Raw genomic sequence first — 27,444 nt, forward strand, 5'->3', positions numbered from 1 at the left:
GACTATTCAGTGAAAAGTCCCTGCTCTCAGACTGCAAAATGTTAGATCTGTATGGGTGATAAGCCAGCCGTAGTCATCATGCCCCCCCAGTGAGCTACTAGGTCAGATGATCATGCGTATGTGTTACCGCTTCATCACTTAGAATATGAAACAGGCAGCTTTGCTTCCCTGAAGAGTAGTATCAAACCTCCATTAATGCTCGACTTACTCTTGCCTTTTTGTAAGAAAATCCTCTTATTCTGGCTGCTGTCGGCACCCTTACACTGGTGTCACATGTTTCCTCAAAGGGCCCGTGCAGTTTCGTTTGTAATAACTGGTAAACTGAATGTTATGCTAACAGATTGGGACGACATAGTTCTGCGCAGCTAGAGTACTAAAAATTAGTTACCCTTCCAGATATGTTGAAAATCACTCATTTCTTTAATAGCCAAAGTCCTATGCTGATTTCTGCAATTTTTTTTTTTTTAAGTAATATATTCAGGGGCACCTGGGTGGCTCAGTCAGTTGAGCATCTGACTTCGGCTCAGGTCATGATCTCACAGTTCGTGAGTTCGAGCCCCACATCAGGCTCTGCGCTGAAAGCTCAGAGCCTGGAGCCTGCTTCTGATTCTGTGTCTCTTTCTCTCTCTGCCCCTCCCCAGCTTGTGCTCTGTCTCTCTGTCTCTCAAAAATGAATAAATGTTAAAAAAAAAAAGTAATATATTCAACTTTGGAAGAAGTATTAATGTCTGATAATACATAAATTAGCAAATTACAATTTTAAAAAATGGGCAAAAGGCCTGAACAGACATTTTTCCAAAGAAGGTGGATGAGGGGACAACAGGTTCATGAAATGATGCTCAACATCATTAACTGTTAATGAAATGTAAATCAAATCCACAATAAGATATCACCTCATATCTGTTAAAATGGCTAGCATTAAAAATACAAGAAATAAATGCTGGTGAAGATGTGCACTCTTCATAGGGATGCACACTGGTACAGCCACTGTAAGAGAAACAGTATGGAGGTTCCTCAAAAAATTAAAAATAGAAATACCCTATGATCCAGCAACCCCACTTCTGGGACAATATTTGAAGGAAATGAAAACATTATGTCAAGTTGATCTCTGCATTCCCATGTTCATAGCAGCATAATTTATAATAGCCAAGATGTGTGTATGGATGGATGAATGGATAAAGAAGTTGTGGTATATATATAGACACACACACACACACACACACACACACACACACAGACACAGAGAGGGGAATATTATTTAGCCATAACAGGCAGGAGATTCTGTCATTTGCAACAAATGGATGGACTTTGAAGGCTTTATACTAAGTGAAATAAGTCACACAAAGCCAAATAGTGTCTAATCTCATCTGTATGTGGAATCTTATCAAAGAAACAAACAAACGACTAGACTGTTAGACAAAGAGATTAGATCCGTGGTTAGCAGAGGTGGGGGGTGGAATTGGAGGAAGGTGGTCAAAAGATACAAACTGCCAGTTATAAGAGAAATACATACTAGGGATTCATGTACAACATGATGACCACAGCTAACACTGCTGTATGGTACATGTAAAAGTTAAGAGTAAATCCCAAGAATTCTCAGCACAAGGAAAAAATAAATTTTTCTTTTTTATATGTGTGTCTATATGAGATGATGATGTTAACATACTGTGATAATCATTACACAATATATATGTATGTCAAATCATGATGCTATACACCTTAAACTTATACGGTGCTGTTTATCAATTACATCTCAATAAGTCTGGGGAAAGAAAGAATATCTGTGGGTTATTTAGAGATAATCAGAGACCAGCATGGGCCTTGAGGATTCTTGCTGAATCATCTTACTGAAAACCCATAGAGATCAGATCCGGATGTCTATTTTCATGCCTTCTGTAATAAGCTGAATTATAGGAAGGGGTCGTGCAAACTGTAATGTGCCTGCTTGGACTGTTTTGCTTTGTTTGTCCTTTCATGTGCACACCCAGACTCCCCAGTGAGATTGTAAACCCACCGGAGCAGAAAGCGGCTTCTGTTTCCTGGTATCCTTGAAGTCCAACAAGATGAGTAGGTGCTCGGAAGTGTTGTAGATGACAACGAAGGTGAGTTTGTTCTTTAGTCCGAAAGCAAGTGGACGTTCTAGCAGTCTCACTGGGTGTTACACTGTGCCCCAGGGGCCAGAAGCCAGTGGTGTTATCTAGTCTGGAAATAGCACGCATCTGCGCTTCTGGAGGAGTCCATCGGAAGCCCTTCTCTGGTCTGCTCCTGAACAAATGCTCTGTCCTTGACACCAACAGAAGCAGCAGCCTCCCCAGCCACCTGTCAGCACACTGCTGCCAGAGTGTAATTTTACCGGATGTTGTGAGACGAAGCCTGAGTTAAATAAGGCCCTAGCGGAATCAGGGGGCCAGCAGTGCCTTTTCTTACCTGTTAATGAAGCCTCATTAGAAACAGCAAGAAGCCTTGCTGAGAACTGGAAGCACCAGTCTGCCTGGGCTCTCCCTGCCAAAGGATGATTAACTTAACGATTTACGGCAGCTGCTCTTTGAGATTAGGGAGCAGAGGAGATGGAATGTGTGCAGCCCCACACAGCACACTGGTGGAAACTCAGGATGGTGTACAAATCCAACCTCCCCTGCGTCCAATAGCTGAAACTGCTCCCGGGTTCTGGAAAACGCGTGGCCATTCAGACACAGAATTACCTCCTTTTGATGGCTGACCTTTCGGGGCCCTCCAGCTGCGTGTAGGTTAGGGATTTAGGTCTTGGCTGGGGGGCAGAAAATTAATTGTTAACAAGGAAGAAAGAAAAGAAAAGACCTCCGTGTACAGTGCATCCACCATAGCTAGGCCAGGGCACACACTCTGCCTTCTAGGGAGGCCCTTGCTCCCAGTGCTTCAATTGTGGGCACTCCTGGGGTGTGCGACTGTGGCGGGGGTGGGGGGATTGCTGCTTTATTGAAACGTAGCAGTAGGTGGTGCCTTGGCTATTTCCGTGCCTCAGACAACAAATAGAATTATGTAAAGGTGTCGTGCAAACTGTAAACACCTGTCCTGTACACACGAGTTATGAATACAATTCCTTTGATCCTAGAAGCCAAAAAGGGAAATCAGCTGGCGCATTTTCAGCCAGGAGACTCCGCTTCTTGCCTTGCTTTTCTTCTAAGCTTTCTTAAGGGTAAAGAAGGTTTCTTTTGTTTATGTCGGCTTTGGCTATTTGGAATCCCAGGGCTGGGAGGGAGGGTGTCTTTGAATATGCCCATATTGGACACTTCCCCCGCCCCGGCTGGATTAGCCACTTGTGAGAACAGACTCAGCTTGGATATTTTGGTCTGTAATTCTGTGTGGCAAGTCTGTAATTCTGGACAGAAGCTTGGGGGAAGAATTAAGAAATTAAGACTGGGCTTTGTGTGTGTGGTTTTGGAGACACTAAGAGCCCGTGGTAGGACACAGGTGGTGGTTTCAGTTTTAATCAGAAGGCGGGGAGTCTTGCCTAGATAGGGGGCGATTCATGAACCATATTTGGGTGGGCTGGGTCCTGAGAAGGCTGGGGGAAGGATCCTGGAAGAAAATTCCGAGGCTGCAAGTGGGATAGGCAGCCACAACCTAATTAATGCCCTCCCCCACAAGACTTAAATTGAAGTACCCTTTCACTGATTGAGAGATAATCTGCCAATCACAGTGGAATGTGTGTGTCTGCACGTGTGTGTCTGCACGTGAGTGCCCACGTAGAGTTCATTCAAGAGATCTGAATGCTCTGTGATGTCTGTGATCATGATATATTCGATAAAGTACCGCACCAATCCTCTCTCTAGCAAGAGTGATATTTTTGCCCCAAATTGGGTCAACCCGGCATGCCATGAGCACAAGCCTTGCCTAAGCAGCGCGTTTATGTCCATAAACCCAAGAGCGCCTGACCCTTGGATGACGAGGCAGATGGCGTCAAGCTCAAGGACCCTTGCAGAAGCCTTTAAGAATGGCTCCATGAGCAAAAGCCAGCCAGGTAATGTGATATCCATTCCACCTGACAGTGGGCCGAGCAAGGTGGGCAGACTGGAAGCCACACACAAAGCCTTTATTTGGAGAGGCACAAGGGAGGTTGATCAAGCTACAGACTATTTAAATTAAGGCAGAAGGACCGTCTCCACTTCCAGGATGCTTTTCAGATTAAGCCGAATCAACCAGGGAATCCAGCAGGGAATCCAGCTCAGGAGGGTAGGGAGGTGGTGGGAGTCTATGAGGGTGTGGAGGAACTCCTCTAGGAATTTCACTGGTCACTTGGTGAGGGAGGAAGCAATTCCTTTATGAAAAGAGGAAGTTTCTTCATTAGCTGAAACAAACAAAAAATACATACATGTGAAAGAAGTCATAGATGATGAAAATTAGTAAAGATATCATGGGAGGAGTATAGGACAGGAAAAAATTTGGCTTTTGGAGCAAGGCAGTTTGGGTTTCAACCCCCTGTCCCATGGTTATTAGATATGTGACTTTGGGCAAATGACTTAAGCTCTCTGAGGCTTTGTTTCCTGTCTATAAAATGGGGAGAATGATGTCATCCTGGCAGTTTTGGGAAGAAATGAAGATAAAGAGCCTAAGACTATCTTGGCACATAGCAGGCACTCACTAAATGGAGTTCTTATATTCCTGAAGTACATTCAGCCTAACTCATTACTTTCTGTATATGCTTAAAACAATTTTATGGATTTATTCAGATGTTCGTGGGCATTTGAAAAAATTAGCTTTCTTAGGAGCATCTAGCTTTTATAATCAATAGAAACCAATCCAATAAAAAGGCAGTTGGAAAGGAGCTGGGTGACATATTTTCCATTTGAAAGGAGGGAAGATTAGGTTGCTTCTATTCAGATCTCTTGCCTTCAGAAGAAAAATGTGGCACAGCACATTGGAAAAGCCAGGAGACCTGGGCTCTAGTCCCAGCTCTGCCTCCACCTTCCCGTGTGATCAAGGACACATCATGTTCTGCTCTGGGCTTTAGTATTCTCCCTGAAATTGAGGGGTTGGACTGTAGAATCACTAAGTTGTCTCTCAGAGCTGATATTCTATTCATTATTCAATGTATGTCTTGGAAGGGGCGTTGGAGGGAAATACAGAATTATGATAAAATAAAGGCTTGGATTTCCTTAAAGAGCTGGCAAGGAAACTGAGCCTCAAGACTTATGTATATGCTCCTAGAATTCTTATCCGTTAAAAAAATGACTGCAGGGGAGCCTGGGTGGCTCAGTCTGTCAAGCGTCTGACTTTTGATTTCGGCTCAGGTCATGATCTCAAGGTACATGATATTGAGCCCTGCATGGGACTCGGCACTGACAGTGTGGAGCCTGCTTGGGGTTCTCTCTTCCCCTCTCTCCCTCCGCTACTCACTTTCTCTCTCTCGCTTTCTCTCAAAATAAATAAACATTTAAAAAAGACTATATATACACATACATGTATGAGCATACACATACATGCACAGATACATATATGCCATTCCTATCCCTTGTCTCTCTCCAGTATGGAGGCTGGAAAAGCTAAATCATTGCTTTCCCAGCATCCCTTGCAGGTAGGAATGGTCACATGAGCAGGTTATGATCAATGTGATATAAGGAAAATCCACTGGAAGGCTTCTCAAAATGCTTTTCTTTCACTGATAAAAGAAAAGAGCCACAAACGGAAAAGATTTTTTTGTTGTTTCCCTCTTCCCTCCCCTTCTTACCATGAATGTCTGGAGCTGTGGCAGGCAACCATGGGTGACAAAATGAAGACCGAAAGCCAATATATCAGGGATGGTATATCAGAAAGATGAAAGAGCTTGGGACCTTAATGAAATCATTGAGTAACCTACACCACCTTATTTCTGGAATTCTTAGATAAATGTGGTTTATGCCCTTGCTGTTCAAACTGTGGTTTTTTGGGCCAGCAGTTATGGGCACCACCTGGGGGTTTTGTTAGACGTGAAGACTCTCCTGCCTTACCCCAGACCTGGTGAAGCAGTGTCTGCATTAAAAAAAAAAAAAAAAAAAAAAGTCCCCAGGTTGTTCTCTATCTCTAAGAATCTGTTTTGTTTTTTTTTTCTCTTTTTATCTTTGTTCATTTGCTTTTGTTCTTAAATTCTACATATGAGTGAAAACACAGACTCTTACATACAGAGAACAGACTGGTGGTTGTCAGAGGGGAGGTGGGTGGGGGATGGATGAAATAGGGGATGGGGATTAAGGAGTGCACTTATCTTGATGAGCACTGAGTGAGGTACAGATTGTTGAATCCTTATATTGTACACCTGAAACTAACATAACACTATGTTAATTATACTTCAATAAAAATAAAAGATGCCCAGGTTTTGGCGTTTTAAGTGCACATTAAAGTTTCAGGAGCATTGATTTGTGGACCCACTAATGAGGGTCTATTACATTCAGCTGAAAGTATTCCTAACAGACATCATGTGTGTACTCAGTATGTATGAACACATAGAGGTATGTCTGTGTACATGTGTGTGTGTCCGTGTGTGCCTGCATTATGTGAATATATGAACAGAAAAAACCCTTCAGGGACCTAGTCTGTGGGAGCGTGTGTGTGTGTGTGTGTGTGTGTGTGTGTGTGTGTGTGTGTTTGTGTTGGGAGTTTGAGGATGATTTCTTTTTTACTACCTTTTTTAAATGTTTATTTTTGAGAGAGAGACAGAACATGGGGGGGGGGGGGGGAGGGGGGAAGGGCAGAGAGAGAGGGAGACGCAGAATCCAAGCAGGCCCCAGGCTCTGAGCTGTCAGCACAGAGCCCCACCAGGGGCTCGAACTCTCAGACTGCGAAATCATGACCTGGGCTGAACTTGGACGCTTAACTGACTGCACCACCCAGGCGCCCCTTCCCCTAGTTACTTCTCTAGCGTTCGAAAAACTTTTCATTTCAAACCCATGGGCATGTCTTCTTGTCACTCACGGGAATCGGGAAGACGGGGGCTTACCAGCTCTCCTCCCTGTCCAGCAGGGCGTGGTAGGACGCCACGTCCCTCTGCAGCTGGGCTTTGTGCGCCAGCAGATGCTCTCGAGCCTGCTGCTGCTGCTCCGCCTCTGAGCGCGTCTCCCTGAGCTCCGCCTCCAGCCTGCTCACCACGGCGCCCAGGTTCTGCAGCTCGATGTCGTGCCAGTGCTTGGCGTCGTGCAGGGTGTTCTCCAGGCCTCGTTTCTGCCAAAGAGAGAACGCGGGTCCGAACCCGAGGCCGCAGGCAGGGCCCTTGGAGAGGGAGGTGGGTGGAGCTGTGGGAGGGGCTGGCATGGGCCCGGGCTGTCTATTTCTCCCCAGGACAATGGCTTCGCTGGCTCCCCGGGGGAAATGATGACTCTTCCTGGGGAGGCCAGGCTCTTGTTTGGTCTGATTCACTGAGCCTTCTGATGGGGGGTGGGGGGAGGAAGAAAGAGAAGAGGGAAGGAGAGGGAGAAAGATGAGGTATAGTGATGAGACAGAATGAGAGAGGAGAATAATGAGGGGAAAAAAAAAAACGAGAGTGAGAAATTGACACACAGGCACACAAGGGGGAGGCAGTTTGCAGGTGGTTTTCAAAGAAATCTTGCTCTCTGAACTGCCTCTGGGCCTTTCTGCCCCTGATTTCTCACTCCCTGGGGGGCCTTTTCCTCCTCCACTGCTGAAACCCCATCCATTTTTAAGCTAAAAAGCCTTTTCCTCCAGCATTCTTGCCCACATTGCCAGAGTTAGCATGAGCGTCTCTGGCCTTTACACACTCAGCATTTTTTCTTTAGTGTGTTACTATCACACCTTGGCTAAGTTCTCTTCCCCCTTGCTGTCCCCTCTCTGTGGGCACCCCACCACCCTCTCCTGAGTCTGTTTCTCTCTGAGCTGTGCTTCTCCTGTCTGTGTTGGTTGGTCTCTGCCACACTCATGATTTTAGTTGTCTCTCTCCTGGTGACTCCTGCATTGATATTTCCAGCACAGACCTCTCCCCCGAGCATAAACCTGCTCCTGTACTTCTTACTGTAAATATATACAATCCATGGGCATCTCAAATCAAGGTGTCCACAATGGAGCCACCGGCTTCCTTCTGAACATGCTTGCCTCTCCTATTCTGTGCTTCAGCTGGTGAAGTCACATGGACTAGAAACCAGGGAAAGAAAGGCATGTCCCTAATCTTCCCTCCCTCCCCAGTTCATCATCAGTGAATTCTACCTCTTGTATATTCTGAAAAATTTTCACATTCGTGCTCATTCCCCACCAGCCACAGGTGCCCAGGATGGATGCTTATCACTGCTCCCCTGGGGTAACCTCAATAGCCTGCATCTGGTCTCTTGGTCTCTAGCCTCCTGCTTTTGCATTCCCCACAGAGCAGCCATAGTGCTCTGCCTGAAGTCCAAATCTGGGTTTGTATCTCTTCTTCCATCTCATCTGGATCATTCCTACTCATCCCCAAGTCCAAGCTCAGGGGTCACCTCCCCCAGGAAGACTTCCTTGATAGTCTCTTACCCCATCCCCTCCCCCCCGCCCCAAGGCTGGGTTAGGGCCACCTCCTCTGGGTTTCCACAGCTGCCCAAGTACATGCATGCCCTTGAACTTGTAATAGTGGGCTGAGCTTCTTAGGGGCATGTCTCCCCTACTGGAGAGTGAGCAGAAATGAAATTTCTGTAACCCCAGTGATAAGACAGAGGCTGGCACAGAGTAGGTGCTCATCTGGGTGTGTTGCCCAGGATGATAGCACTATGGTTATACTTATTGCCCTGTCTCCCATATACCAAGTGTTGCAGACCATAGGGCTGACCAAGAAACACCTTTAAAAAACTGCATGCGTCTGTCTTTAACATTTTTTAATAGTTGTAATTATGGTGTACCTATAATTTAGCATCTGACTTTTCATAAAACACATAAGAACAGATAAATGTCTTTTCAAATTGGATTGAATAAAATCTCGATGAAGCAACTTTCTGTTGATTCTCTTCCCTAGGAGGAGATTTTTCATACCTTTTTGATGACTGTGGTTGAAATGGAGGATTGTTGGCCATGATGCCATCTTGAATCATGGCTCCTGTTAAGCAGGGGCCACTATTATCTTATTTAAACTATCTTAATTCCATTGGATATGAGGATATTGAACCAGATTCCCATCCTAGGTACATTTACAGGTGGCAAAAATGTGACTAATAGAAAATAAATCTAGATCAGTATCTGGTCTAGGGTTATTATTTTGGTGAGATCTGAGAACCGCTCCATGGCAATGAGGATGCAGAAATGGCCACCTGCACATTGAGAATCACTTGTTCCACTCCGGGTTTTCTCCCTTTGTTTATCAGGAAATTGCTTGGTTTGTAGTGTTTATTGTTGATGTTGGACCTGTAACACCTGTTATTTGGAAAAACCTTTTATGGAATCACGTTTGGATCATCTGTCTACAATTTCTGCTCCATGTTCATGGGTGACTTCTCCATGTGGCCTGGGGTTTTCTCTGATGACTTAGGACCCATTGCCCAAGGTGGGTTCATAGGAACCCCTATCAGAGGTCTTCTGTCTCTTCCATCCCACCCTCAGAGTCACAGTCCAGCTTCCCCACCTAAGTCCCTGAAATCCTGGCCTGGTCCTCCCAGAGACACTTGGGCTTGGGTGATGGCAATCAGGCCACTGATGCACATCTCCTAACTCTGGCCCCCTCAGCCACACAACACCAGCAAGCAAAATGAGGTCACAGAAGCACACTTATTCCCCAGTCTCTGGAGATTTGAAGGGACTTCCTTGAACTGCTAAGCCCTCCAGAAAGTAAAATAGTGACCTTATGTGATTTCTGGCCTTGAATCCCATTCCTGGTTTGAGTTGACTGAACACAGAGCTCAGTAGGCTTTAAGCACCATCATTGGTGTCTGCCTGCCAATATAAATAGGGCCTTGTTGGCAAAGGGGACTGAAAGTGTCTCCAGCGTGGCTGTCTGAGACTTATATGAGCCATGGTGGCCTTGTGTGTGCAGGTTGCTCAGACTGAGGATAACGGGGATGGCTGAATGAGCAGAGCTGTATTTGAAAGCTGCAGGAAAGTGTGCTACTTATTCTGGCTTAGTCTGTGCTCCCAACCTTGCCCACAAGGCCCAGTGACCAGAACTCTGATCTACTCGAGGCAGCAGGGGACAGAGGCAGCCTGTCCTGGGTCCTGAGCACCACCAGCATGTCATTACTCTTAAGACTTCTGGTTGCAGGGATGTGAATTTTCTTCCCATTTGTCCCAATAGTTAGGACCATGGGGTTTAAGTGAGGTGATCGGATGATGCCAACTTGGGATTACTTTGCCAGTGGTTATAATAATTTTACAATGATGATCAATAATAGATACATATATCGACTGCTCACTCTGTGTCAGGCACTGCGCTAAGGGCTTGACCTGCATTGTTTAATTAATCATCCCAATGACTTTATAAAGTAAATTCTGTTAGGTCCAGTGGTAGATCACATTTCCAAAGGCAGTTATAATCATTATCTCCATCCCACATGTCCTTTCTCTATGTGACCTTGCCACTGCCTCATCAAGAGGTGGTTTATTTCTCTTCTTGTGGGATCTGGGATGGTCTGTGCCTGCTTAGACCAACAGGATTCCATTTAAGTGATATTTAGGGACTTTCAAGTCCAGGTGTTAAGAGGCCTGGGAGCTTCTGTGTTCACGCTCTGAGGGAAGCTGCTTCCATGTCAGATGTCCAACTATACGACTGCTATGATTTGAGGAAGTCAAAGCCAGCCACGTGGAGAGGTCACATGGAGGGAGAAAAAGAGGCACATCTGGGGCACCAGACGTGTGATTTGAAGCCATTCCTGGATGGGCCAGCCCCAGCAGATGCCACATGGAATGGAGAAGAGCTGTCTCTGCTGGACTCCACCTAAATTGCAGAGTGAATGAACAAATGATTTACTGTTGTCTTCGGCCACTAACACGGAAGGGAGTTTGATAACCCAAATAGATCCTCACTCTGCAAGTGAGAAAACAGAACCTTAGAGAGGTCACGCAGCTAGTGAATAGAGTCAGGATTCCAGATTCCAGAGTCTGGTACCAACCCCCAATCCCATAGGCCTACCGTGGTCTAGTAGAGAAACAGAGCCAGAAGGGCTTGGGTCCTCCACTTGTTGCTCATGTTAATGGGCCAACCCCCGAACCACAGTTTGCTCTTCTGCAAAATGGGATGTCAGTCATAACCCACCACACTTCTCAGTGTTTCTATGAGGGTCTAAGGGCAGAATGCTTGTGAGTATGCTCTCATTGCTATTGGTATCACTTTGAACACTCACCAAGTGCTTTGGGGACATAAAGCTAACTAGACATGGTCTCTGCCCTGAAGAAGTTAATGTGACATCAGAGGATCAGCTGATATACCACACGAACCACAGGGCTCTGAATGTGAGTGGGTGGCAGGTGGAGAGATCACCCCAGCTGTGGGAGTCAGGATCTAGGCTCTTCACTGGGAAGCACTGGTAGGTCTTCCACTTCCCCTGTGCCAGGGGTGCGTGAGGACAGGTAGAGTGGGCAAGGCTGGGGAGGGGTCTCCTTCCAGTCATGGGAAGAACATGTCCAAGGGCTCAAGGGTAGGAGAGCAAAGGGTGAGTCCTGGGTATCTCCCTTCCTATGGAATCTGGGCTGGTCTCTGAATGAAACCCAACCTGGGTGGTGCTGGAAGGTCTGGCAAAGGAAGCCTTTCTGCTTTACCCCCAGGCAATTCCACCGAACATGCAGAAGAGAGGGGACAGCAGATAGAGGAATGTCCCAGATGGGGCAACAGTGGACAGGTGAAGTTTACTGAAGGGAGGAGAGGATGGATAAAGCTTTAGAGGTATTTCGAGTTTGGAAAAGGAAGACAGAGCCCTCGTGTTGGGGGACCTGAATCTTACCTGCAGCATGGTGGTGACAGCATCTGCTGAGGGACATTGTTGAGGGCAGGCTGGGACTTGCTGAGAATGGAGGCTGCTGGGAGGACCTGCTCTGGGGAACCAGTACCCTCTGCTGTGTTCAGTCATTTGCGCACAGGTTTTCTCTTACCCGTCTGAGTTTTTAGACAACGGGAACCATCCACTTCCTGTTTGCATCCCTGGGACCTGCCTCAGGGAGGGCTTAGCACACACGAGGCAGCCAATACACGTTTGGAATGTGTGCTGAGTGATGAGCCACCTCTACACAGGTGCGATTCATCCAGGATTTTTTGGTGATGTGGGGTTGAGTGTACGTCCCCCACATTTTGCCTGGCACTTTCTATGACTGGAAGAGTGGCAATTTTGACAGCCACAAGAACACCTGGGGAACAAGGTGTTCTTAACCTTAACTGTGCTTAAAGCAAGTTGGGCAAAGCGCAGCACCCCTGATATTAGCATCAAGGGTCATGGCAGGTGAGTAAAACTGATTACAATAGAATTCACATAGCTCTGAGTAAATAATGCAATGTCTTCCAATTTTTTGGCTAAAGTCACATTGCTCTAGGCTGTAGTTTCCTGATTTTTCTCACCTCAAATCCTTTTCTCACATCCTTTTGCACTGACCCAGATCCCATCACAGGATGTGTGGGAGAGCAGAGGAGCGGTGAGATGTGTGTTGTGTCGTGCCGTGGCATGACAAGACTGAACATCTTCCTGAGCTGACTGGGCACCATGTGACCTTGTTGGCCAGAGGACATGGACCCAAGTGAACTGAAGACGTAAAGGAGGGGAGCTGGGGGTGATGGGATCAGCTTGGCCACAGGCAGTGAAAAAGTTGTTTCTGAGGGAATCAACTAGAATAAATCCTTGTGCTAACTTCTTGGGAGGTGGGGCTGCTGGTTTGGTGTCGGAACTGATTTGGGTGGCAAGACTGAGATGGGGGTGTATGGGGAATGGTAGAAGAGAGGGGCACTAACAATAATATTGGAACTTCCACAAGACTTGAAACTGATGGGAGAGATGGGCTCCTTGGGCCTCAGTGGAGTCCAGACTACCACAGCTGCACAAGGATTGCATGAACCATCGCCTTTCATGCACTCCAGTGTGGACAATAGGCTTGTGGTTCAAATCAGCACGCATGGCCCCTAGAGGGGGTATCGAGGAGGAGCTGTGTGCTTGGCATCCTAATAGAACTTTAGTTAACCCCAGAGATCAGAGGGTGGATTGCTGTATTATTAACAATTATTTCAATTAATAAATAATAATAATAATAATAATAATAATAATAATAAATAAGGCAAGAGATCTTTCCACAAACCCCAGTGAGTCTGAGGAGCTTACTAGGTGTCTTAGGTTTGGTTCCCCAGAAGCAAAGCCTGAGGTAGGGATCCTGGTACCTGTAAATAATTAAGGGGTTGTTCTCAAGAAAAGGGGGGGCAAGGAAAGCAGTATAGAGTGGAGGACGGTGCTAAGCCAGGAGGTAGTCTCAGCAGGAGACTGGGACAGCCTGATCCCACAGAGAGCTTGGAGTATGAACTACACTGTAAAACCTACTCGCTTGGAAGCAAGTGGGCTGGACTTTTAAACCCCATGTCAGCCGTCATTGGCTGAGGGGGAGTGGGGGTGGCGGGCCTAACCTTCTAGGCCAGGTGTCTACTGTTTGAGGACAATTCCCTGGAGAGGTGGGGCCCCTGAAGAGGGACGTCTGGGGGTATCAGCGGCCATCACTCACAGCAGCGGCCTTGTGTAGGGTATTTCGGTGGGGCACTAACAGCGTCTACTATTCTTGTTGTGATTCTGTATCAGACGACCCCTTCAGGACTCAAAACTCATGCTGTGAAATGGGAATCTCTTGCAAACTCTGACCCACACGACTATGACTAGGGTTCAACAGTTGAGAGTTAAAACTGACATAAGAAACGCCAGGCTCCTCCCGGCCCACTCACCAGGGCCCGCAAGGATTCCGTTTCAGCCTGGAGGCTCTGGACCTGGCACGAAGTGTTGTGCAGCTCCAGTCTGAGGGCGGCGGCCAGCTTCTCTTCCTGGGTCTGCGCCATGCGGGCCATTTCCGCCTGTTGCTGTGGAGGGTCAGGTGTCCGCGTGAGCAGGGGTGCGTGGAGAGCCCGAACCTCGCTTTCCCTCTCGCCCTTCCCAGTGACCACTCCGCTGCATATCACTTAGGGCAAACAGCTGGCAGACTGAAATATCCCCCTTTTTCTACAGATGCCCCCACCGATTTGTATCCAAGCATTTACTTAGTTTGAACATATAGTGCATGCAAATAGAATAAAATTCAAAAGATTTTTCTGAAGGGTTTATAGGAGAAAGTCTCCTTTTGTCCCTATGCCCTAATTATCTAGTTCTCTTGTTTCCAGTTTCCTATACCTCTTTCCAGAAATATTCCATATATTTATAAGTAAATAGGTATGGTCATCCCCCATCCTCTTGCTTTGGTACTTAATATATCTTAGAAAATATTTTCTACCAGTATATATAGATCAATTACATTCTTTTATTAAAAAATTTTTTTGGGGGGGGGTTGTTTATTTTTGAGAGAGAGGGAGAGAGTGTGAGTGGGGAAGGGGCAGAGAGAGACGGAGGCACAGAATCTGAAGCAGGCTTCAGGCTCCGAGCTGTCAGCAGGGGCTGTCACGCAGGGCTGGAACTCATGAACCTTGAGATCTCGACCTAGGCAGAGGTCAGATGCTTAACGGCCTGAGCCACCAGGCACCCCTCAATTACATTCTTTTAAACGGCTCCATAGTATTGCCTTGTTTGGAAGCACCTTAATTATTTAGAAGCCCTTGCACCAATGAGCACTTTGTTGCCAGTCTTTGCCTGTTATAAACAATGGTGTGAAGAATGGCTTTATAACCCTCGTTTTCCACATGGGCGTATCTCTGAGGGGGTAAATCCTTGCAGTGGAACTGCTGAGTCAAAGGGCATGCATTTATCATTTTGGCTAACGTTGCCAAATTGCCCTTCAGAGAACTTCTAACTCTGTCCAGTACTGTAAGGCAGTGCCAACTATCCCCACATCTGCTTTAGATGAGGAGCACTCCAACTTCTCTGACATCCCCTGTTTCCTCATAAAAACCAGTCTGGCCACAATTGTGAACACAGGGGGTCTGTGTTTTGAAATTTCTCCCTGAGCGAGATGGACATAGTCTGGTTCTTCCCCATACTTTCAGTGGAGTAGGTCATCGCTCCCCTTTTCTTTGTGCTGGAGAACAGGGAAAACTAGAGGTCACCTTCATTCATCTGAGAGTAGTCGAAGGGTTATCTCTGAGCCAGTGATATGGGAGAAAACACCTGTTTTCTCTCCTAGGTTACTGGCTGGCTGGGTTGGCCATTTTTACTACATCTGAATACTTATTTATAGGATTATGCAAAAATAGCCCAATCTAACTGACTAACTAAGAACACCCAGGTCAGAGAGCTCATATCTCAGGAGTAGTTCTTTCTGTGTGAGGGCTATAAAGACCTCAGCAAAAACACCCATTAAAGAAAGGTCTGGGAGGGGCGCCTGGGTGGCTCAGTCGGTTAAGCGTCTGACTTCACCTCAGGTCGTGATCTCGCGGTCTGTGGGTTCAAGCCCCGTGTCGGGCTCTGTGCAGACAGCTCAGAGCCTGGAGCCTGCTTCAGATTCTGTCTCCCTCTCTCTGACCCTCCCCCATTCATGCTCTGTCTCTCTCTGTCTCAAAAATAAATAAAGGTTAAAAAAAAAATTAAAAAAAAAAAGAAAGTTCTGGGATTGGGAGCCTGAGTGACTCTGTTGGTCAAGCATCTGCCTCCAGATTTCAGCACAGGTCATGATCTCACGGATTGTGGGTTTGAGCCCTGCGTTTGGCTCTGTGCTGATGGCATGGAGCTTGCTGGGAATTCTCTCTCTCCCTCTCTCTCGCTGCCCTTCCCCTGCTCATGTTCTCTCTCTCTCAAAATAAATAAATAAACATTAAAAAAAAAAGTCTGGGATAGGCTGAAGGAGAATGGAAGCTGTGGGCCCAGCTCTGACTGGTCAGTGCATGGCTGTGTGTCCCTGGACTGTCATTCAGCCTCTCTGAGCCCCGTCCCTGCCCACAGAATGCAGATGACAGTGAGTGGAGAATGATAATCATATGACTATCTCTAGGGGTCACTCTGAAGCTTCCATCAGGTTATGCATGTGGACACTTTTAGAACGTTAAAAGCATGCAAATAGTGACAGCGTATATTCTCTATATATGTAAAAAGTACTATTAGCCAATAAATGAGTTTGTAAAAGATATTGTGGGTTGGATACTACTAATGATAACTCATAGGCGTTAAGCACTTAATGGTGCCGAGCGCTTCATTAACAGGGTTAAGTCCATTATTTCACTTAATCTTCACGACCCTATGAAACAAGTGTCATTGGTATTCCTATTTTACATGAGGAACTGAGGCACAGAGAGACTGGGCTATTTACTCAAAATCGTATGTCCTAGGAGGGCAGAGCTGGGCTCCAGTGTAGAGACAGATGCCAGACCTGTACTCTTAACCAGTACTGAGTGCTGCCGTTTCCACCAACCCATCAAGACTCCTGAAAGCAGAGTTGCCTTCCCCAAAGTGAAGGTGGACCACTCTAAAACATCTTTGTGGTCTGCCAAGCCCTCCTGCGATGGGTTGCCCTATTTTTCTCTGTCTCTTTCCGGTTGGGACTTGACCGTGTAGGCCGTGTGGCTGGGTGGGCAGTGGGAGGGTGGTGCTCTGGCAGACAAATGGAGTCTGGCGGTGCAGGGGCACAGAGCGGCCAGGGGCAGCCGGGAACTGGAGTCGGCCCCTGACCCCTCACAGGAGCTGAGTGTTAAATTCTCAGGATGTTTGTAAGCTGGTTGGTAGACACCGCCATCATTAAAAATTAAATTGCATCAACTTACACTTAATTAAGTTTTATTAAAATGGTAACAAATTCTCCAAACACATCACTTGCTAATTTATTTACATTTTATCATTATCTGTGCCATCCATGGTCTTTATATTGATGGTACCTGTGTGGTGGGAATAACATTTAATGGACTCCTGAGCATGTCTGTCAAACTCTGTGCTCATTTACATCAAGTTAGGAGTTTGAAATCAGCCATGAGAGTATTTACCTCATGGAAATTGGTAAACACCACAAATCAGGGATTGAATTATTGTTTTGGTGACTATCTAGACTTAAGGAAATGTTAATAATGCAGATTAAACTTTAAGTTGGGTCATGTCTGTAGCCGTTGCATTAAAAATAGCAAAAACAGGGGTGCCTGGGTGGCTCAGTCGGTTAAGCGTCTGACTTCAGCTCAGGTCATGATCTCACATTCGGGGGTTGGAGCCCCTCATCGGGTTCTGTGCTAACAGCTCAGAGCCTGGAGCCTGCTTCCGATTCTGTGTCTCCCTCTCTCTATGCCCCTCCCCCACTCACACTCTGTCTTTGTCTCTCTCAAAAATACATAAACATTAAAAAAAAGGAATAGCAAAAACATTAGAGGGAGTATTTTCCCAATATTTACAAACTATTATCTGATTTGCGAAGAAGTTACTCATATCATTGATGAAAGGACTCATTAAGGTCAATGGAAATATCAACCGAAAATTCATATGAGAGCTATCCTCATTTATCTTTGACATGAGTGACTTTTTTGCTTAATCGGATATTAATAATCAAGCATATTTTGTAATCTGATTTTGTGACATTGTTGATGACAGAATTGTAAAAACAATTGGCAGATTTTGCAAGATTTCAGCAAGTCACACTGAAGGTATAGGTGCAAATGGAAAAGCAAAGTGAGTATTTTATCTTAAAATTTATGTTATCTCTTACCACCTCACATCTGTCAGAACGGCTAAAATTAACAACTCAGGCAACAACAGATGTTGGCGAGGATGTGGAGAAAGAGGAACCCTTTTACACTGCTGCTGGGAATGCAAAGTGGTGCAGCCACTCTGGAAAACAGTATGGAGCTTCCTCAAAAAGTTTAAAATAGAACTACTCTACGATCCAGCAATTGCACTACTAGGTATTTATCCAAAGGATACAAAAATGCTGATTCTAAGGGGCACACGTACCCCAATGTTTATGGCAGCATTATTGATAATAGCCAAAGTATGGAAAGAGCCCAAATGCCCATCGACTGATGAATGATAAAGATGTGGGGTGTGTGTGTGTGGGTGTGTTTGTGTGTGTGTGTGTGTGTGTGTGTATATATATTTACATATATATTTACATATATATATACACAAAATATAATATTACTCAGTGATCAAAAAGAATGAAATCCTGCCATTTGCAACAATGTGGATGGAACTAGAGTGCATTATGCTAAGGGAAATAAGTCAGTCAGAGAAAGATAAATATGATTTCACTCATATATGAGATTTAAGAAACAAAACAAGTGAACATAGGGGAAGAGAAGGAAAAATAAGATAAAAACAGAGAGGGAGGCAAACTTTAAGAGACTCTTGAATACAGAGAACAAACTGAGGGTTGTTGGCAGGGTGTTGGGTGGGGGAGATGGGCTAAATCGGTGATGGGCATTAAGGAGGGCAATTGCTGGGATGAGCACTGGGGGTTATATGTAGGTGATGAATCACTAAATTCTATTCCTGAAATCATTATTACACTATATGTTAACTAAGTTGGATTTAAATTAAAAAAAAATTATGCTATCTCTAAAATTATATAAAGAAAACATCAACAGAAATTTCTCTGTTACCTTTTAATGGTACTGTGAAATCTGACTAGCACATAAATACACATGCTTATGTCTACCCCCTCCAGAGAGCAGGTGTGAAACATGACCAGCACATCCTGGGTAAGAAATGGAGATGGGTGGAAATCAGGTCCTTTGGAGGGTAAGTTTCAAAGCCTAGGTGGGTGACTCTGGGGTGAATCTGCTGGCCCAGGCTCTCATAGTCCCCCATATGATCTTCCCTCCTCTCAACCCAGGCAGTAGGTGGTTTGTATTCAGAGTTTCACACTGGTCTTCGAGGGGATGAACACTTTATCCAAGTGTTTCCACAAGCAGCATGGTTTTGCACATATCTGAATACTGATTTAAGCAATTTTTATTTAAATCAATTCATTTTTTCTTTATAAAGAAATGTGTTCAAAATGGAAACTGTAGATAAGTTCTCAAATTTTGTGCACATCAGAATCATCTAGGGGGGCTTGTGAAAACGTAGATTCTGATTCAGGAGAGCTGAGCAGGCCTGGGAATCTGCATTTAAAAGTCCCATGTGATTTTTGGCTCAGGTCACGATTTCACAGTTCGTGGGATCCCTGATTGCCCCTCTCTTTCTCAAAATAAATAAAGTTAAAATAAAAAAACTGCCATGTGATGCCTGGTTCATGGAAGCAAAGTTCTAGATTGCTACAGAAACTGATAAAGCTGTGTCACTTGTCACAGACAAAAGATAGTTGAAAAATTAATCACATTAAAAAATTTTTAAAATGGAGCAAATTTTGGTTGTCAGGTTGCTAAGTGCCAAACCCTGCTTTCTCTTCATTGGAAGTTGAAATTAATAATATAAGAGAAGTGTCGGGGTACCTGGGTGGCTCATTAAGTGTTCAACTCTTGATTTTGGTTCAGGTCATGATCTCACAGTTCACGGGGTCAAGCCCTGAGTTGGGCTTTGCACTCACAGGGCACAGCCTGCTTGGGATTCTCTCTCCTTCTCTCTGCCCCTCCCCTACTTGAGTGCTCTCTCTCTCTCTCTCTGTCTCAAAAAAAATAAATAAGCTTAAAAAAATAAGTACGGGGAAGTGTTAATGACCTACCAGCAGCAAATGGAAACTTTCTTATACAGTTTAATTAATATGGAAAGAGAAAAATAAATTAACTTGCTTACTATGGGTTTCAGTGTCATTTTATATCATGCCCAATACCTTCTCAAAACAGCTTACCACACGTAATACTTACCCTTCATTTGGGGACAGTTAACTGCTTTAACTCACCTAAAAGTATTACCTGTTCTCTCCAATTGCTTTTTGGAGTTACGCTTTCTGATTAATAATTACTTTACTTCTATTTCCATTTCAATCCAATGCTTCCAGATTTCTCCTCACAGACCAAACAGTAGGTGTGTCAGTCTAGACCCTGAGGATAGGAACATAGGGCTCTGTTTTGTTGCTCAGTGCAGTTGCTAGGATGTGTAATGAGATTCAAATATGTTGGTCCCCAGGCTTTCAAACCAGCTTGAAATCTTGGCTCTGCTGTGCAGGAGAAGGCTCCCATGTTTGCACTCCATCTATATTTCTGGGACAGGAGAGTATATTGACATTTTGAAATCTGGCAAAAGATTTCTTAAAAAATTTTTTAGTGTTTATTTTTGAGAGAGAGAGAGACAGAGAGAGACAGAGAGAGAGAGAGAGAATGAGCAAGTGTGAGGGGGGGAGGGTCAGAGAAGGGGACAGAGGATCCAAAGTGGGCCCTGTGCTGACAGCAGAGAGCCTGATGTGGAGCTCAAACTCACAAACCGTGAGATCACGACCTGAGCTGAAGTTAGACATTTAACCAACTGAGCCACCCAGGTGCCCTGGCAAAAAAAAATTTTTTTAATTTAAATTAAGGGGGCACCTGGGTGGCTCAGTCGGTTAAGTGGCTCAGGTCATGATCTCGCAGCTCGTTAGTTCGAGCTCCACGTCAGATTCTGTGCTGACAGCTCAGGGCCTGAAGCCTGTTTCGGATTCTGTGACTCCCTCTCTCTCTGTCCCAAACCCTCTCATGCTCTGTCTCTGCTTTCAAAAATAAATAAACATTAAAAAAATCGTTTTAAATTTTAAATTTTGCATGTTATTGCACATGTAAGATGGGTGTGAGAAAGAACAGCAAGCATGCTTTGGAGTGAGTCAGAATGAAGTCTCTGAGAGTCTCCAAATGGAGGGGGAAAAGGGCCATCTCCTAACCCAGCCCTCTGCTATGCAGGCGTGTTCTTAGCAGAACATGTATCCAAGATGAGCGCTCAGACGTGGAAATGTGCAATCTGCCTTTTCCCAGCAGGTGCTGTGTGGATTTCAGCAAATCACTGGAGCTCTCTCTTTTTGCAGCTGGTGAAAAACAGCTTTACAAACGCGTTGCTCAGCTTCAGAGTACAGCTAACAGCCTTGCTCTCAAGCCTCTTGGATCTCACGGGGTCACACTAACCTCATTATGTTCACTATCGAGGAGAAAGGGAAAGCAATGGAGTCCTTGAAGATACCGGGGTTCTCGATCTTCTATCACAGAGGAATCTTATCCCACGTGGGGGCAGGACACAAAACATGATTTGGAAAGATCATGACAAGAGTCTGGCATACCCTTTTGGACCCTCAAGACAAAGGCTTCTCAACCTCACATTCCACAAGATGTCACTTGCTCATTTCTAAGTAAAGAAAATGAATCAAGACACCCCCACTCCCACCCCATGTGATCTGTCCAGGTCAACCTAGCTGTTAAGAATGTTGATACTGGAGTCAGAATGTGTGGTTTGAATCTCAGTTCTGCCGCTTTGTAACTGTGTATTCTTGGGTAAGTTACTAACCTCTCTGGGCCTTCCTTAGTTCCCTCCTCTGTAAAATGGATAATATTTCAATACTTATCTCATCATTGGAACACGAAATAACAAGCCTGTGAGGTGCTCAGAACACCGCTGATACTTGGTAAATGCTCTGTTGGCAATGCCTTCATGACACATTGCATTCTGCCTTGCGGAAGTCTTTTTCTTCGTTTTAAAAATGTTTTATTTACTTTTGAGAGAGACAGACAGAGACAGAGTACGAGCGGGAGAGGAGCAGAGAGAAAGGGAAACACACAACCTGAAGCAGGCTCCAGGCTCTAAGCTATCAGCACAGAGCCCGATGGGGGCTCGAACTCATGAACTGAGAGATCATGACCTGAGCCACCCAGGTGCCCCTAGAAGAATGGTCTTTCTCTCCATTGCCTCCCACATGCACTCAGCCAACCTCACACTAGATTGTAGGTACCTTTCGTGAGTGGACAACTTCTCACTGACTCCTCCGTCTGCCCTGGTGACCTAACATGGTTTTTTACACCTAGGACATGCTCAGCAACATTTACTAAAAGTCTACAATGTGTCCTAGGCACATTCTAGGGACTACAGAAGAGGAGGGTCTACCAGCAGTGGAATTAAATCACATCTCCTTTTCATTAGGAGGATTAGCTATCATTATTATAATGACTATAAGTCACTTTATAGTCCTGCGGTGTCATATAAATGGTATTTAGCTAAGGATAGCTTTTGATAAGCAGCACACACACCCCTGACCTATCCAGCCAGATGTAGGATTTATTTGGGAGAAGGCTGGATGCTATCCAGTCTTTACCTGAGACATGAGTTCTCCTGTGTGGGAACTAAAAAGAAATACGTGTCTCGCTCGGTGAAACTTCAGTGTTGGCAGGAGAGCTGGCCTGGCGAGGCTAAGCCAGGTTTCTCCTTGAATTTACACAAGAGCCACCTGGCTGTTGAAGCTGCTCACTTAAGGCTATAGGACCAATTCCCAGTCTCAGTGGAAACTGGCAAAGGGCACAGCGAGGAGCACATGGCTTTGTGGTCTTGCGGCCCCTTGGCCATCAGTAAAGCACGTCCCGCTGAGGAAAGTGGCAGAAGAGGCTCGGCAGTGAGTGTAAAAGTATGAAAAGTATGTTTTCCTTCTTAAAGCAATTGTTGGAGAAGTCTAAATGATAGTATTTTTCTTCTGGTTCACGGAGACCATCCCATTCCTAAGAAGGAACTCCTCTGCTCTGTCTCTTCTTGGAGATTAACACGTGTTGAATGAAAACCCTACTACTTTAATTTCTCAGGGATTGGAGCTGTTTCATCTTTGCAAGTCTCTTATTTTAGAAACAAGGTCCCTATACTTTTCATGGGGAAGAGCTACCACTGAGAAATATCTAAGATATTTTGAGACCACAGAATCAGGTAGCCAGGGACGGGCCAGGGACTTTGTGCCCACAGCACCAAGCACCTGGTCTGTGTTTAACAAATGGAGTCCGAGTGAGTGAGCGAGTGAAGATTTCTTGGTAGAATGTATGAGGAGGAGCTTACAATGTTGGGTGATCCTCTATATAGATAGTCACTCAAATACTGGTTGTCAACCAGTTATGAGGTTGGAAACACAGTGTGGATGGTGAGGGTCTAGGAGTGCCCTTTACAGTATACATGCTGTACTTGGTAGGGTAAAGAACAGGTGAAAGTGGCCAGTGCCTACCTCAATGAGACGGTCTCTTTATTTTCCCTTCTAACAACTACTCTGACTCCCCCGCCCTGTCCCCCGGCCAGACCAGCCAGGCTACACTACTGTAACACACAGTGACAGGAACCAAACCCTGGTCTCCTGACTCCTCTAGTAACCCTGCCTTACTGGCTAACAATACCTTTTGAAAGCTAGCTGGAACTACCATAAATTAAGTAAAAAGACAATTGACAAGCTGAGAACACATTTACAACTTATTGCAGGGAGAGGACGAACTTTTCTAACATACAAAGAGTCACTACAAACCAGTAATAAAAAGTCCAAGACTGGGATGCCTGGGTGGCTCAGTCGGTTAAGTATCCAACTTTGGCTCAGGTCATGATCTCCTGGTTCATGGGTTCGAGCCCTGTGTTGGGCTCTGTACTGACAACTCAGAGCCTGGAGCCTGCTCCCTCTCTCTCTGCCCCACCCTCGCTCATGCTCTGTCTGTCTCTCTCTCTCAAAAATAAATGTTAAAAAAAAAAAGTCCAAGACCTAACAAAAATGGGTAAAAGGTATGATCTGATAGTATACATGAGAGCAAATATGGCTGAAATTCAGCATGTAAAGAGATGTTCCACCTACCTTATAATATGAGAAATGCAAAATAAAACTGCACCGAGAAACCATGTTTTACCTATAATATTGACAAAGATCACAAGGTATGAGAACTCACAGTATTGGCGAGGATGTGGGGAAATGGTCACTCTCAAACATTTCTGATGAGAACGTAAAGTGTTACAACATTTACCTAGGGTAATTCGACAACATTTATCAAAATTACCAATGTACATAATTTTTTACCCAGCCATTCCACATCTAGGAATTTATTCAGTAGATGTATTTCCATCTTGGGAAGTGAGGGACATACGTAGTTAGTGACTCATCTCATTTATAAAAGCAAAAGATTTTATAAAAGCCACCTTAATATTCATCAGCAAGGCATTAAATAAATCCTGGGATATCCATTAGCTAGAACAGGGTTGGGAATTTTTTTCTATAGAAGGCCAGATAGTAAATATTTTAGGCTTAACAGACCATATGGCCTCCATTGCAATTTTTCGCTTCTGCTAGCGTATGCAAATGCAGCCATAGACAATATGTAAATGAAGGAGCATGGCTGTGTTCCAATAAAGCTTATTTGCAAAATACAGGCAGTAGGTCAGATTTGGCTGTGGGCCATAGTTTGCTGCCCACTGTGGTATAATATCATGCATCTAAAAAGCATGAATACTACTATTTGTGTAAAGAGAAAGAGAATATATACGTATTCCCTTGTATGTGGATAAAATATCTCTGAAAGGACTCATAGTATAAGGATAACATTGACTGGCCCAGTAGAAAAGAACTGTATGTCATTTCGCACATTTTGAATTTTGAAGCAAGTGAAGGTATTATATATCAAAAATGCTTAAATAAAATAAAAGTAAATTAAAAAAAAAAGAAAGAAAAACAAGCTGGGCCCAAAGCTCTTCCTGTGACACTCCCCCTCAGTGCTTGTAGTGAGCGCACCAGAATAAAACATGGCTTATTTCACTGAAGAGGCATCGGGATTATAGCCAACTCATCAACACACAGGGTCTCCTAGATTGCAGATGCTCTTAGGGCTTCTGCTGTTTCTGTCCTCCTTCAAAGGGACTCTCCCAGTTGGCTATCTTGCCATCTAGAGTCAGTGACCCCAGGTGACTAGCAGAAACCCATTTCAATCCAATTTCATATATTCTAGAAAATATTCACTTTTGTACAAGCAAGCAAAGGGAATGTGTTGACATGGCAGCCTATATAAAATATTTGCCCTTTCAGGGTAAATTATTATTTGTGAATATGGGTAATGTGGAGACATGTTATCCAAGGTTTCTAGTCTCCTATGGGTAGATCCAGACCTATGTTGTCCAATATGATAGCCACTAGCCACACATAGCTATTTAAATAAAAATTAAATAAAATTAAAAGTTCAGCTTCTCGGGGCACCTGGGTGGCTCAGTCGGTTAAGCATGAAACTCCAGCTCAGGTCATGATCTCGAGGTCAGTGAATTCAAGCCCCACATCGGGCTCTGTGCTGACAGCTCAGAGCCAGGAGCGTGCTTCAGATTCTGTCTCCCCCTCTCTCTGCTCCTACTCCGCTGGTGCTCTGTCTCTCAAAAATGAATAAATGTTAAAAAAATTTTTTTTAAAAAGTTCAGCTTCTCAGTTGTATGAGGCACATTCCAAGTGCATAGTAAGCACAGGTGGCCTGTAGCCGCCATACTGGAAAGATGTACAGATTATACAACAACAGTTCCATCATTGTGGAAATTTCTATTAGAGGGCACTGCTCTAGTCAGTTGCTAATGTGTCTTCCAGCCCTAAGACTATCAATAACCAGAAACCTCACAATTCATCTCAATCTGTTCACCTCTCTTCATTCTCTACTGTCTCCACAATCTGTCATCCTGACTGTGGGAGGCATGATGGTTAGAGCTCCAATGAAGTTCCTGACCACAAATGCCTTGAACTGATCTGAGGCGAGTGCAGACCACCATCAGAATAGGTAGCGTGGGAGCATTTGCTGTGGGGTTCCTGGCCCCCAGGAGCTATTAATAGGAAGCTGAGTTCTCTCTCAGTGGCACCTCCCACCCCACCCCACCAGCTTGTGCTGGTAATTGAGTAAGCCTTTGGTTATTGCCCACATCCTCCCGCTGCAGTGAACAAGGGACAGGGATGAGGCTTCCAGGAGTGAGGGTATGGAGACCCCAGGGGGGTGGTTAAGAAGGCAAAACAGAGCCTGTCTTGTTTGCTCCAGAATGGAAAATCTCAGATTAGGAATGCTAGGAAAGAGGTGCATGATAGCGGCCCCCCCATATCCCCAAGGTGGCCTTGTGAGGGTCTGTGGGCTGCAGACTGGGGAATGTATTCCATGGCTAGCCAGGAGGTCTGGAGGGTGGTATGGCATGTTGTCTGTGGTTCCCTGAACATCCTCAAATACCTTGAGGTGGGTAACCACAATAAACCAAAGGAAGGGCCAGGCTGCAAGACCCTCCAGAAATCTTCTGGACCAAACTGATCTCCCCAAACATGGAGTTATACAATTTGAGAAGTTCCAAAAACTGGACCGCCAAAGTTCCTGACATCCACAACCGTGGCTGGAGAGAACCTAGCCATAACCTCTTTATAAGCTTTTATTGATTTAAAACTAGGAGGAGTTAGCAGATAACTGGTAGCAGATGCTGATGGCATCCACCTTTATCCCTCAGGCTGAAACATGTTTGTTCTCCCCAGCTTCCATTCCACTGCCAAATTCCATACTTCTTTGCCTGGGAGAGCTTTCTCTGAAGTCTTTGAAAGGTCACCCTGCTAGCAGATGCCAGATGTCTGATGGGGATGGTATTACTACCCCAGCTTCCTCGCCTTTCCCTTCTCTTGTATTCTGTACTGTTCCCCAGAAGCCCTGTGGCTTCAGAGTCCAGTCTCCCACAGTGGCTGCTGGTTGGAGAATGAGTTCTTTGTTGGTTCCCTTCTCTACCGGTATTTTGTACTCCCCACCCGCCCCGGCCAACTTCCAGATAAACCATTTCCACTTTAATATTTGTCTCAGGGTCAGTTTCTGGGGAAACCTAAACAAAGACATAAATTAATCATGTCAATTAATTTTCAGGCTTTCCAGGCTGAAAGGTAATTAAATACATGTTTGTATGCTCTCTGCAAAAGGTTTTGAAAGCAGTGTGTGCTAAGCCATTTCACATTTATGCTTTGCTGCCAGGAAACCGACAGGAGATGCTCAGGACGGGCAAATGTCAGCCCCCAAGGGCATGACAGCAACTGACAAAACTATTTATTGGAGGACTTCTGGCTGTCAGTTCTGATCTCTGTTGATGATCAGAGGAATTCACTCATTCTGCAAATATTTTCTGAGCTCCGCCTCTCTGCAAGAGGCCCAGGCAGCATTAGCCAAATGAAAACAAGTACTGTCTGTTTTCTCTGAGATGCAGCTTTCAGATTACTCTATTAAAAAAAACACTAATGAATCTGTTCAGAATTAATGCTTGAATTACTGTTGGGTTGGTAATGATTCTCAAGAGTGTGAAGGGTGAATAATAATGGCCAGGAGTTTTTTCCTTTTCAAACTATGCAGGATTTATTTCTGTGAATTCAATGCCCCTTCCCTCCTCCCTGAAGAAATAATTGCTACAGGGGCGCCTGGGTGGCTCATTTGGTTAAGCCTCCAGCTCTTGATTTCGGCTCAGGTCATGATCTTACGGTTGGTGGATCCAGACCCTCGTCTGGCTCCATACTGACAATGTGGAGCTTGCTTGGGATTCTCTCTCTCTCTCTCTCTCTCTCTCTCTCTCTCTCTCTGCCCTTCCCCCC

The 27,444-nt window shown here is 45.0% G+C and overlaps 1 protein-coding gene across 1 annotated transcript in view; it reads right to left on the reverse strand.

The window, feature by feature from the left end:
- Positions 1–4,073: 4,073 nt before the first annotated feature.
- The window catches only part of BFSP2 (beaded filament structural protein 2), a 67,931-nt gene continuing 44,560 nt past the window's right edge, over positions 4,074–27,444 (reverse strand). Inside the window, exons 5-7 of the mRNA XM_007087447.2 lie at positions 13,814–13,945; positions 6,953–7,173; positions 4,074–4,327 (exon numbers count right to left, since the gene is read on the reverse strand). Coding sequence (XP_007087509.1) covers positions 4,324–4,327; positions 6,953–7,173; positions 13,814–13,945 — 357 coding nt within the window. The 3' untranslated portion in view covers positions 4,074–4,323. The remainder of the gene's footprint in view (positions 4,328–6,952; positions 7,174–13,813; positions 13,946–27,444) is intronic.

The sequence above is a fragment of the Panthera tigris genome, chromosome C2 (assembly GCF_018350195.1).
Source record: "Panthera tigris isolate Pti1 chromosome C2, P.tigris_Pti1_mat1.1, whole genome shotgun sequence".
NCBI classification, from domain to species: Eukaryota; Metazoa; Chordata; class Mammalia; order Carnivora; family Felidae; genus Panthera; species Panthera tigris.